Source organism: Boleophthalmus pectinirostris, unplaced genomic scaffold (assembly GCF_026225935.1).
Source record: "Boleophthalmus pectinirostris isolate CB_2022bp ecotype Guang Dong unplaced genomic scaffold, ASM2622593v1 HiC_scaffold_8, whole genome shotgun sequence".
NCBI classification, from domain to species: domain Eukaryota; kingdom Metazoa; phylum Chordata; class Actinopteri; order Gobiiformes; family Gobiidae; genus Boleophthalmus; species Boleophthalmus pectinirostris.
In genome coordinates this window covers 8,083,726-8,097,727 of record NW_026571515.1, presented here as the reverse complement: position 1 = coordinate 8,097,727, position 14,002 = coordinate 8,083,726, and the positions used below count along the sequence as shown (strand labels likewise).

The following is a 14,002-nucleotide window of genomic DNA, read 5'->3' as shown; positions in this document are numbered from 1 at the left end:
TATTTCAAAGATGACCGAATATTCGCTATCCTCTACTAAACTAAAAGGCACCATGGTAAAACGAACTGTAAAAAGTGTAATTCTCCTCTCTGTTAACAGCGACCAAAATGCTGTTAACTTTAAAGGGCCTGTATTACACAAAACTGACTCTTTTGAGCTTTAAGACATGTTGTAATGTTGTTACCTTCTCAAAAACAGACCTGGAGTTGTGTTTTGTTTCATTCACACACATTTGAGTAACGCTTTATTATTAATCTGTCTACATCTCCAAAGCTCAAAACCTTGTGATGTCATTTAGCTGTAGTTTTCAAGTTGACGTCTACATTTATTTGGGATTGGGATTGGGAATTCCAGGGCTGAAATCATCCAAATCATTCTAATGAAGGTGTGTGGAGTTTCAAAACACAGTGGAGCACTTCCTGTATTACCACATGACATCACAAGGTGGAACAGATTGTTTTCTATTTGAGAGAGAAAAAATAATATACAGGATTTGTGTCTTAAACCTGTGTAAATGAAATAAAACACAACTCCAGGTATGTTTGTGACGAGGAAACAACATTATAACATGGATCAGATATTAGTTTAATATATAAAAAAACAACTAACACTATGACATCACAAGGTGGAACGGCGCACTTTGAGCTTTGGAGATGTAGACATACTGATACTAAAGGGTTACTCAAACATGCGGAAATGAAACAAAACACAACTGCAGATATGTTTTTGATAGTGGTGTGCAAAATATTGAAATATCGATATATCGTCTCGTTTAATGTGATGATACAGTATCGATATCATGAGCTGCTGTATCGATATATATCACCAAGAGTATTATTTGGTATATTTTACTGAATTATTTTGTTACAGCGTTACAGTTTTGTTGCTTGTTTAGTAAAAGGAATCTCGTTTATGCAACACATTTGGCATTTTCACTGTTTTGAGGATAAAAATGGGAGGGTGTTCATGTTAAATTTGCACAAGAAGTTTCAACAAGTTCAAAAGGAGCGCTCCCTGGACCTCGAGAGGATAATACACATAGACAGAACGCAGTGGTGGTGCTCTTTGTGGAAGGGAAGTCAATTTAAAGGTGCAAAAACCCCCAAGACAGTCGCTGGTTAAAATAAAATGCCTTTATTAATTCACAGCATGTCTTACAAAGCCCCGATGTGTTTCAGCCTATGGTTTTCCTCAGTGGACAAAAAAAAACACTTGTACAAGAAGTGGTTTAACAAAGAGTTTTAGTATCACAGCCATGATTTAGCTTTTATTTTTATTGAACTGCATCAGATCGATTTGAAATATATTGTATTGAACCAAAAGTGCACTGTATCAAGATCTGTATCGTATCGTGGCCTATGTATCGAGATCTGTATCGTATCGTGGTCTATGTATCGAAATCTGTATCGTATCCTGGCCTATGTATTGAGATATGTATCGTATCGTGGCCTATGTATCGAGGTACGTATCATATCGTGGCCTGTGTATCGAGATCTGTATGGTATCGTGGCCTATGTATCGAGATCTGTATCGTATCGTGGCCTGTGTATCGAGATCTGTATCGTATCGTGGCCTGTGTATCGAGGTCTGTATCGTATCGTGGCCTGTGTATCGAGATCTGTATCGTATCGTGGCCTGTGTATCGAGATCTGTATCGTATCGTGGCCTGTGTATCGAGGTATGTATCGTATCGTGGCCTATGTATCGAGATCTGTATCGTATCGTGGCCTGTGTATTGAGATCTGTATCGTATTGTGGCCTATGTATCGAGATCTGCATCGTATCGTGGCCTGTTTATCGAGATCTGTATCGTATCGTGGCCTATGTATCGAGGTATGTATCGTATCGTGGCCTATGTATCGAGATCTGTATCGTATCGTGGCCTGTGTATCGAGATCTGTATTGTATTGTGGCCTATGTATCGAGATCTGTATCGTATCGTGGCCTATGTATCGAGATCTGTATCGTATCCTGGTCTATGTATCGAGATCTGCATCGTATCGTGGCCTGTTTATCGAGATCTGTATCGTATCGTGGCCTATGTATCGAGGTATGTATCGTATCGTGGCCTATGTATCGAGATCTGTATCGTATCGTGGCCTGTGTATCGAGATCTGTATGTGTATCGTGGCCTCTGTATTGAGATATGTATCGTATCATGGCCTATGTATCGAGGTACGTATTGTATCGTGGCCTGTTTATCGAGATCTGTATGGTATCGTGGCCTATGTATCGAGATCTGTATCGTATCGTGGCCTGTGTATCGAGATCTGTATCGTATCGTGGCCTGTGTATCGAGGTATGTATCGTATCGTGGCCTATGTATCGAGATCTGTATTGTATCGTGGCCTGTGTATCGAGGTATGTATCGTATCGTGGCCTATGTATCGAGATCTGTATGGTATCGTGGCCTGTGTATCGAGATCTGTATCGTATCGTGGCTTATGTATCGAGATGTGTATCGTATCCTGGCCTGTGTATCGAGATCTGTGTATCGAGATCTGTGTATCGAGATCTGTGTATCGAGATCTGTATCGTATCGTGGCCTGTGTTTTGAGATTTGCATCGTATGGGCAGCTTCTTAATGATACCCAGCCCTAGTTTTTGACATGGATTTTTTTTTTTATGGATTTTTTTAGATTTTTTTCGACATGGATGGTTTTTGACAACAGGATTAGAACATGTTTTAAAGCTCACAAGAGTAAACTTTGAGTAACATCGGAGCTTTAACTGTAAAATGAGTAAGTTCTAAGAGTAAAAGTGCTTCAGCGGACATTTGTTTTCACTGCATTTGCTCTAGACTTAAAAGGCCGGGCATAGGTCAGTGGAGATCAGGGCGAAAGGCAGTTTTTCCAGTGAAGAGGCAGAGTCAACAGTTTAGAACGATCAATAACATTTGCCATTCAAACCGAGCCAAGAGTGACTGATGCAAAGCCCTATGCAAACCCGCACGATGCTCAGAACATCACCACTTACCTCCCCTACTCTTGAGCTATTATGGAAATGTACGACGCAGACTGCTAGAAGAGGTTTGCATAAGTAATGTCTCATGTTAGTTCACCAGGTTAGTTCATGTTTTGTAATGTTTATTTTGTCTCCATCTTTCTCTTTTCACCAAGAATAATGGGTTTGCCTAAGGGTCCGGTCAAGCAGATTAAAAAAATTAAAGGGCCGCATATGGTCCCCGGGCCGTAGTTTGCCCACCCCTGGTCTATGTAGTTCCCTCTGTGTTTTTTTGGGGTTTTTTTAGCTCTGTTCTGTCAAGCGGTAACGGAGGGAAATGGGCAGATTTTTTTTACATTCAAATGTCTCTTATTCAGAAACTAGAGGGACTATTGAAATAAGTAAAGTATCAGAATGTAGGAAAGAGTTACACTCCAACAGGGTAAAGTTAAACCTGTGATATTCTTTCAAGTTGTTGACAAAAAATTTAAAAAAACTCATGTTGGTAACGGAGGGAATGAAATATGCAGCACTTTTTGGGCAATAAATCCAAACAGTGATAACTCTTGGTTCTCACTTACATATCCTTAACAAACTGGTTTGAATATTTGCTTCATATAGTTTTCTACCATATGGTACAAGATTAGGTTGAAAAACCTCTTACTTTTTGAGTAATGAGATTTTTTATTAAGAAAGGTCATGGTAACGGAGGGAAAAGTAACGGAGGGAAAATTGTTCAAACAAGTAGAAGGTGCATGATTTTACATAATTTGTTGCTTTTCTCTTCCAAATACTTTAATATTACTTCAAAATGAAAGGAAACTATTTCTATAAAATATGTCAGTCCTTCCAAGCAAATTTTTATCATTTTAAATACATTTTTTTTTTTTTAAATCATGTACCTTCATCAACAGTTCAAAGATGGAATAACACAAGATATGATGAAATACATCCATTTATTTACATGATTTGCAGGTCTTTGAAATTTGGGAAATAATTTTTGTTCCATGTTTCATACATGGTCTGTTTAAAATGTATGTAACTTTAGAACCAAAAATGGTACAGAAAAAAGGTAAACAGTTTCATAAACTAGAGTACATATGTATCTGTTCAATACATTTTTATATCAGATGCATTAACTTGAATTTTTGGCCTTGCTGTTTACTTCTGCTTGACCGTGCCCCTAAGTATTTTTATTTATTTTCTGTAATTTTTTGAATATATTTTGTCCAAATGTCCCATGTTAGTTCACTGTGGTAGTTTTTTCTTTTTTATTATTATTTTTGTCTCAGTCTTTCCATTTTCAGAGAAATAAAATCAAAACAAAACAAAACATGGCTCCCAAACAAGTTCTGAAAAGGAATTTGACTTGATAATTTGAACATTTTGAGGTTTGGAGAGTAGACGGTCTAATAATAAAGGGTTACTCAAACATGTGAGTGAAGCAAAACACAACTCCAGGTCTGTTTTTGATGAGATAACAAGCTTTAAGAAGTGAAGTCAAGTGAATCCATCCTACACTAGCTGCTTTGTATTTTCTCGCTCTTTATTGACCTGTGCTCTCTGTCTCTTTCCTCCTCCTCCTCCTCCTCCTCCGTCTTCAGGCCTGGATTCGGACGAGTCGTGCGAGGGCGTGTCTGAGGCCAGCTTTAAAGACGCGGTGGTGTCCCAGAAAAACAATGGGGCGGTGCCTCAAGAGAACGGCATCAAGAAACACAGGTAGAGCTGCATTCTGTTCTGCGGCTAATTAAACACACAACACAACACTGATACTATTGCTGTTTGTGTGTGTGTGCATGTGTGTGTGTGTGTGAGATATGTTATGACATATTGACACAAGTTATGTAAAGATTATGTAGTGGAATGCCGACATGATTCATCCATTGCAACAGTAGTTTTCCACAGTTTGGTTTAGAATAAAATGAGTGGTTGTAATTTCCTTTTGTAACACAGTGCGGTAACTGAAGGGGTCGTCGTGTTTATATACATCATTTTTTTGTTGTTTTTTTCCATTGTCAGCGTAGCCAGTGTAAACGAGTTGCACAGTTTTTTTGGCAGATTGAAAACATCAGTGGCTCTTCTGAATAGGGATGGGAAATACCAGTTCACCGTGACCACCCACTCTGGTCCCGGAAGTACATTTTCCATTCATTTTCCCCGTGGAAAATATAAAATATTAACAGTTCAGAGACATTATGGAGGTTAAGCACTAACATAAAGCTGTAGTTCTGAGTCCAGAAAGAACTTTTAAAACACAAAGTTTATGGAAAAAATTGATCTGTTACATAAGGATGAGTTGGACAGTTGTAAGGAGTATTATCTGTTGCATAAGGATGAGTTGGACAGTTGTAGGGAGTATTATCTGTTACATAAAGATGAGTTGTGCAGTTGTAGGGAGTATTATCTGTTACATAAGAATGAGTTGTGCAGTTGTAGGGAGTATTATCTGTTACATAAGATGAGTTGTGCAGTTGTAGGGAGTATTATCTGTTACATAAAGATGAGTTGTGCAGTTGTAGGGAGTATTATCTGTTACATAAGAATGAGTTGTACAGTTGTAGGGAGTATTATCCGTTACGTAAGAATGAGTTGTGCAGTTGTAGGGAGTATTATCTGTTACATAAAAATGAGTTGTACAGTTGTAGGGAGTATTATCTGTTACATAAGAATGAGTTGTGCAGTTGTAGGGAGTATTATGTTGCATAAGGATGAGTTGTACAGTTGTAGGGAGTATTATCTGTTGCATAAGAATGAGTTGTGCAGTTGTAGGGAGTATTATCTGTTACATAAAGATGAGTTGTGCAGTTGTAGGGAGTATTATCTGTTACATAAGGATGAGTTGTACAGTTGTAGGGAGTATTATCCGTTACATAAGAATGAGTTGTGCAGTTGTAGGGAGTATTATGTTGCATAAGAATGAGTTGTACAGTTGTAGGGAGTATTATCTGTTACATAAAAATGAGTTGTACAGTTGTAGGGAGTATTATGTTGCATAAGAATGAGTTGTGCAGTTGTAGGGAGTATTATGTTGCATAAGAATGAGTTGTGCAGTTGTAGGGAGTATTATGTTGCATAAGAATGAGTTGTACAGTTGTAGGGAGTATTATCTGTTACATAAGAATGAGTTGTGCAGTTGTAGGGAGTATTATCTGTTACATAAAAATGAGTTGTACAGTTGTAGGGAGTATTATCTGTTACATAAGAATGAGTTGTGCAGTTGTAGGGAGTATTATCTGTTACATAAAAATGAGTTGTACAGTTGTAGGGAGTATTATCTGTTACATAAGAATGAGTTGTGCAGTTGTAGGGAGTATTATGTTGCATAAGGATGAGTTGTATAGTTGTAGGGAGTATTATCTGTTGCATAAGAATGAGTTGTGCAGTTGTAGGGAGTATTATCTGTTACATAAGGATGAGTTGTACAGTTGTAGGGAGTATTATCTGTTGCATAATCTCTGTTGATTTCTATATTGGTGTGTATAAATTGCTGATAATGGCATTGGCTGATATTGAAAGAATATGGAGATTTTTATTATTTTTATCTCTTCAGTGCATCAAATTGGTCTTTGTGAACAGACTAATGAGTCCAAGAAATAAAAAAAGAACAAAAAAAAACCATTTAATTTTTACAAAAGTGAAAGGTTGTTTTGTGATCAACTTAAGATATTGTCATGGACATTATTTTTCTTTCTGAAGCCTTGTGAGTTGTAGAATAGAAAGTAGGTTTATTTTTTGTTGGAGCAGATATGGTCAGGACAGGTCTCTCTGGCTACGTTCAGACTGCAGGGCTTAACGCTCAATTCCGATTTTTTTGTGAAATCCGATGTTTTTGCGAGGTCGTTCACATTTCCAATTAAATGTGACTTGTATGTGACTCCAGTGTGAACGTTAAACGGCCCGAAAGTGTCCCACATGTGCACTGGAGACACGATGACGGCAACCTCAGTGAGCGTGCTCTGTGTTTACGGAAGTTGTCCAAACATGGACGCAGCATTGAGCACCTGGAGATTTTAAAGTTCCTCTCGTACCGGAGCCAGAACATGAACAACTTACTTGTTTTAAAGAGGAGATTGAGAAGGAGAAGGACGAGGTTTTTGGCCGTGGTGTTTTGTGGGGCAGCGGCAGCGACGTCCGTTGAAAGGAACGTGTGGATGTGGAGACGGAGCCAAGAGTGGTGAGTGGTGATGTGCTTCGCTTCAGTGACACGGAGTTCATTAACAATTTTCGCCTACTTCAGCGCAGAATAGTGACGTTTGTGGCTTGTTGATAACGTGTAGGTCGGATGGATGCGCCTTGACCGTTCAGACTGAAGTCGCATGTCAAAAGATCAGATATGTATCGGTTTCAGGACCACATATCGAAGTGTCCTGGGTCGCATTTGAAAAAATCGGATCTGTGTCGTTCAGACTGTCATTGAAAGATCAGATACAGGTCACATAGGGGCCAAAAAATCAGATTTGGGTCACTTCGGGCTGCAGTCTGAACGCAGCCTCTGAGTGTCCCCTCTCTTCCTCCAATCCCCAGAGCCTCTGAGCTCGCAGTATTTATACAAGAATAACAAAACATCAAACATTACAAAATGACTGGGTGGGTCTCATGGGGAGGAGGTGTGACTGGGCGGCCCTCGATGACACTCACGGTTTGGCTGCAGGATTAACATGTGTACGTGTGGAGTTAAAACAATACAAGGTGTGGTACATTTTAAGGGAGAGAGATTTGAAAGACAGATGTTTGGCTCTGATTGTATCTGTCTGTAAATATTATTGACCTGATACCTGAGGAGAACAACAAACAAGATCGAACAAAACAGTGTTACATTTTCTAGAAAAGTCTATAAACCTAAATGACTCTAAAGATAAAATAAAACCCAGTATTTTATTTTACATTACAGATATATTTGTAGACAGTGTTGGGAAGGTGACTTTTAAAATGTAATCCCCTACAGATTACAGATTACACACCCCAAAATGTAGTTTGTAACGTAATCCATTAAATTACTTAAAGTGAGTAATGTAATCTGAATACTTTGGATTACCTGACTTTCTGTAGAGAAGCAAAGACGAGGAAATCTTCACATAAGATGTTTTGTCTGCTAAAAGAAAATAAAAAAGCCGAGTCTTTACTTAACCGTATTAAAAATATTACTGATAGAAGAAGAGGAGACATGGTCCACGCAGTATGATTTAGTCCTGTTAAATCCTGTTTGAGACATAGTTTAGACCCGGTTTTAGTCCTGGTTTTGACCTGGTTTAGACCTGGTTTAGACCTGGTTTTAGACCTGGTTTTAGACCTGGTTTAGACCTGGTTTAGACCTGGTTTAGACCTGGTTTTAGACCTGGTTTAGACCTGGTTTTAGACCTGGTTTTAGACCTGGTTTTAGACCTGGTTTTAGACCTGGTTTTAGACCTGGTTTAGACCTGGTTTTAGACCTGGTTTTAGACCTGGTTTAGACCTGGTTTAGACCTGGTTTTAGACCTGGTTTAGACCTGGTTTTAGACCTGGTTTAGACCTAGTTTAGACCTGGTTTTAGACCTGTTTTAGTCCTAGTTTAGACCTGGTTTTAGATCTGGTTTTGTCCTAGTTTAGACCTGGTTTAGACCTGGTTTAGTCCTGGTTTAGTCCTAGTTTAGTCCTAGTTTAGACCTGGTTTAGACATAGTTTTAGACCTGGTTTTAGACCTGGTTTAGTGTCCAGCAATGAGAGGAATTACCGAGGAAAAAAAAAAAAAAGTGAAAACAGGAAAATATCTCCGTGTAATCCATTTATTTCAACCAAGTAACTGTAATCCAGTGACCACTCACTGAAACAGTAACTGTAACTGAATACAGTTACTCATAATTTGTACTCTGGTACAAGTAATCTGTTACTCCCCAACACTGTTAGTAGATTAAGTGAAATACGGGTATTGGTACATCGATTGTCTCCAAACATCAGCCACATTTGCGGGTCTCAAATCCATATCGGATTGTACCTACTTCCAATGCCCATCGTAAAATCTGCATTCTTCTTTTACCTAATAAAAACAGCATAGATTTGTACCGAACAATGTAGAGAAGAGCACATCTCCACTGGCGTCTGTGTGTGTACGGTTTATAGCGATTTCAGAGATAATTTAACATTCTTCATGCAGTCTTCTGATTGTATCTGAAGCCGTTGACCTTTCCTCTGATACAAGATTAGCTGGGTGTGTTAAAGGCGCATCTCCGGTAGTTTTTAGATTTTAGATTGCGACTGGAGACTTTGTTCATTGTCTAACTGCCTAAAATTATGCCTGTCACGGTAACAAATTTTTAAGTTTGATATATCGCTGAAGTAAATATAGATAATAAAGGATAATACTGAAACACAAAAACTCAAGAGCAGATTTAAACCACCAGAACTATTCTAAATCTAGAATATTGTAAAAGAAAATCAATGAATAAATAGCTTTATTACTTAATAGGGATGTAACAGTAAATTCGTGGGCCATCACAATATTGAATTACAAGAGTTTTCGCTTAAATCCACAATTTTGGAGCAGCAATAGCTCAAAAAAACAGAGGGAACTACATAGACCATGATCCTTTGCTCCGTTTCAGTGTAGACTACATGAAGAAATAACAGTTCTAAGCACTTTTAAGTCTTAGTTCTTTTGGATTAAGTCTTGTCAAGGCATTTTAAGAGGAAAAATTTGCATATTCACACTTGTGTTTGCCTCCAAAAAATATCACAATAAATATCGAACCGTGAGATGCATGTCGTGAAAATATCGTACAGAGAGATTTGGATATCGTTACATTCCTAGTGCTTAATTTTGTGTCTCTAATGAGTGATAGAAGTTATTAATTCATCCTTCTACAGCTCAAATCTTATCATGTAGTTAAAAAATAACCACAAATTTCATGATAAATATTAGGGATGGTGCGAGATCTCGTGAGACAAAATTGCCACAAGATTGAGCACACATGAGCAAAATGATCATGTGAGATTTTTATATTGAGTTTATATTTGGACTGGACAAAAAAGGGTCAAGTGTTAATGAGTTACATCTCTTACAGTTCCAAAAAGCAGAGGTAAAATGGAAACATATGAAATCAACATATGGAAAATATTAAATCAAATAAATACAAAATGTGAGGCCAAAATTGGAAACTGAATTGTGAAATTTATATATTAGGAATTATGTTAAAATCTCGTCCTGTCTCGTGGACCCAATACTATATCGCATTTTGTCTCGTAAAAATTGTGTTCCCTCCCCTCCCTAATAAATATTAACCCCAAAATCCCAATTGTTTCAGCTTTTGGGCCCGGTCAAGCAGAAGTAAACAACAAAGCCAAGATATAAAAATGTATTCAACAGATACATATGTACTCTAGTTTATGAAACTGTTGACCTTTTTTCTGTACCATTTTTGGTTCTAAAGTTACATACATTTTAAACAGACCATGTATGAAACATGGAACAAAAATTATTTCCCAAATTTCAAAGACCTGCAAATCATGTAAATAAATGGATGTATTTCATCATATCTTGTGTTATTCCATCTTTGAACTGTTGATGAAGGTACATGATTTTTCAAAAAAAAAAAAAAAAAAAGTATTTTAAAATGATAAAAATTTGCTTGGAAGGACTGACATATTTTATAGAAATAGTTTCCTTTCATTTTGAAGTAATATTAAAGTATTCAGAAGAAAAAAGCGACAAATTATGCAAAATCATGCACCTTCTACTTGTTTGCACAATTTTCGCTCCGTTACTTTTCCCTCCGTTACCATGACCTTTCTTAATAAAAAATCTCATTACTCAAAAAGTAAGAGGTTTTTCAACCTAATCTTGTACCATATGGTAGAAAACTATATGAAGCAAATATTCAAACCAGTTTGTTAAGGATATGTAAGTGAGAACCAAGAGTTATCACTGTTTGGATTTATTGCCCAAAAAGTGCTGCATATTTCATTCCCTCCGTTACTGACATGAGTTTTTAAAATTTTTTGTCAACAACTTGAAAGAATATCACAGGTTTAACTTTACCCTGTTGGAGTGTAACTCTTTCCTACATTCTGATACTTTACTTATTTCAATAGTCCCTCTAGTTTCTGAATAAGAGACTATTTGAATGTAAAAAATCTGCCCCGTTTCCCTCCGTTACCGCTTGACCGGACCCTTTTACATACTGAATGTGAAGTCTATATATTAATTATCGTGAAAGACCTACTTTATATTGCAGTATTAAAGTTTTGGCATCTGCAGTATACTGGGTTAATCTTCATAATTGCTTTTAGGACTCTAAAGTAACTGATACGACTCAAGTGCGACAGATTTAATTTTGTTCATTTATTAATTACATTTTTTTCTTTTCAGGACGTCGTTACCTGCACCAATGTACGCTAGAAACACGATCAGCGTGTGGAGTATCCTCAAGAAATGTATCGGCTTGGTAAGGAGAGATTCTACTGTTAAAAAAAGAAAAAAGGTGCACTGTGTAACTTTTTGATTGGGGGTTCATCACCTGCTTCTTTCTATGTATATGCCGTGGCTCTGCCTGAAATGTTCCACAGTATGACATTAAACGGCTTTACCTTACATTTATTAAATTGCAAGCCGGTATATATCTCAAAAATACCTAGAAAAACAGGCATTCTGACTCTGAGCAGGATCACCTCTCCACAGATGTTTGCCTGGTTTGGTCTCCATTAGAATGGACATTCAGTTAAATTTTCTTAATCAATTTTCAGGAGAATGAACTGTCGATTTTTGATTAATCATTAACATTTTTATATTAAAATTGTCATCATTATTATTACTATTACTAATCTGCATAAAAAACTCAACTTTACAACATATTAAACCATAACCACTATAGAGCCGCATCAGCCCGTTTGAGATTATCATGTGTTTAATGCAGCTTTTGCACATTTGTTTATGTCTTACAGAAACAAAACTTAAAACCACATGGCTCATTTGCATAAACTAAAAGCACTGCTCTTAGCTCAGTTCTTTATTTAACAGTCATTTCACTCACTTTATTTATGTTGGTCACGCTATTTATTTTGGCTGCTGTTGTGATAAAAAGACTGAAAAGCGTTGCAGTGACCTTTTCAGTAACTTTATGTTCCATGCACCATGACGAAACCGGGATACTCAAAAAACCCTATCATACCCGGGATGTGCATGTAAACACACTCATTGAGTGGTACAGTGTCTGTGAGGCCGTAACTCCAGTGTTTGTGTCAGACGCAGCCTCATCTTCGTACAGCAACATACATTCAGTTTGTCAATTAAAAATGAATGTGCTCGACGAAATTCTTAACAATCAGTTATCACTTAGTCGACCAATCATGCCCATCCCTAGTCTCCATGACGATAGAAAGGTTTAATAACGTATTGTGAAACAACCCAGACAAATTCCAGACAAAGCAGTAACATCTCCATAGAGAAAAGCATTTGACGGAAGCCACACCAGAAAATTTACACAATGCACCTTTCAAATGATCAATTGTGTTATATTGATTTAATCCATATAAATCAGTTTCTACTGTATTTTGAATGGTCACAATTCATTTAAAATGGCTCTCAATATTCTTTGCGCAGAACATCCATGTGATCTTAACCACCTAGTTTAGATGTCTTCAAATCTGAAATGTACGACTTTTCTATTAAAGAAGACATATTGTGCTTGTGTCTGCTATATAGTTATAAATCTATGAAACCCGTGGATCATTATTTTATACTTTGGACATTTTACATAGCAATATTCACCTTAAACAACTTAATAAAAGAAACAGGTCCGCAAATCATCCTTGCAAGTAGTGGATTTTATTTTTCATTCTGACCAAAATGACTACACAACTCTGTTTAATCCTATGTGTATCACCGATTAAGAAAATAAAATTGGAGAACGATGTAAGTAAGAAGAAGTTGGAGGAAGGAGGCAATATGATTGTCTTGAAAATAAGTGATTCAAGTTAACTCAAACATGCACGAAATACTCCAAATATAACTTTGAGAAGCTAAATGAAAAGAGGAAACAACTACAACATGGTAAAAAGCTCTGAAAAGTCAATTTTGCGTAATAGGTCTACTTTAATTTACTATTTATCAATTCATGTTTCAGTATTCTACCTAATGCAGATGTTTAATATTTAATCCCAATATTGTCCTAATTATTGCAATAAAACATGAAGATGCAGAGATGTTTAATTGTTTTTGACCCAGATTATTTATATCATTCGTACAAAAATTAGTATTTTGTTCTCCAGGAATTGTCGAAGATCACGATGCCCATAGCGTTCAATGAGCCTCTGAGCTTCCTCCAGAGAATCACCGAGTACATGGAACACACTTACCTCATCAACAAAGCCTGCTCCCTCCCGGACTCCATAGAGCGTCTGCAGGTACCTCGAATATGCTCACTGTGTTATACTGTATAATACTCCCTACAACTCTACAACTCACCCCTATGTAACAGATAATACTCCCTACAACTGCCTACGTAACAGGTAATACTCCTTACAACTGCCTACGTAACAGATAATACTCCTTACAACTGCCTACGTAACAGATAATACTCCTTACAACTGCCTACGTAACAGATAATACTCCTTACAACTGCCTACGTAACAGATAATACTCCCTACAACTGTACAGCAACTCGTCCTTATGTAACAGATAATACTCCCTACAACTGCCTACTAACAGGTAATACTCCTTACAACTGCCTACGTAACAGATAATACTCCCTACAACTGTACAACAACTTACTCTTAAGTAACAGATAATACTCCCTACAACTGTACAACTCACCTTTATGTAACAGATAATACTCCCTACAACTGTACAACTCACTCTTAAGTAACAGATAATACTCCCTACAGCTGTACAATTCATTCTTATGTAACAGATAATACTCCTACACTGCCTACGTAACAGATAATACTCCTACAACTGTACAACAACTTACTCTTAATAACAGATATCCCTACAACTGTACAACTCACCTTATGTAACAGATAATACTCCCTACAACTGTACAACTACTTAAGTAACAGATAATACTCCCTACAACTGTACAACAACTTA

General features: G+C 37.1%; 1 protein-coding gene across 2 annotated transcripts in view; it reads left to right on the top strand.

Moving 5' to 3' along the window:
* osbpl2b (oxysterol binding protein-like 2b) overlaps positions 1 to 14,002 on the top strand; it is a 94,116-nt gene that overhangs the window by 56,048 nt on the left and 24,066 nt on the right. For both annotated transcript variants that reach the window (XM_055166399.1, XM_055166400.1), the window contains exons 3-5: positions 4,548 to 4,662; positions 11,285 to 11,360; positions 13,183 to 13,317. In XM_055166399.1, the coding sequence (XP_055022374.1) occupies positions 4,548 to 4,662; positions 11,285 to 11,360; positions 13,183 to 13,317 (326 nt within the window). The remainder of the gene's footprint in view (positions 1 to 4,547; positions 4,663 to 11,284; positions 11,361 to 13,182; positions 13,318 to 14,002) is intronic.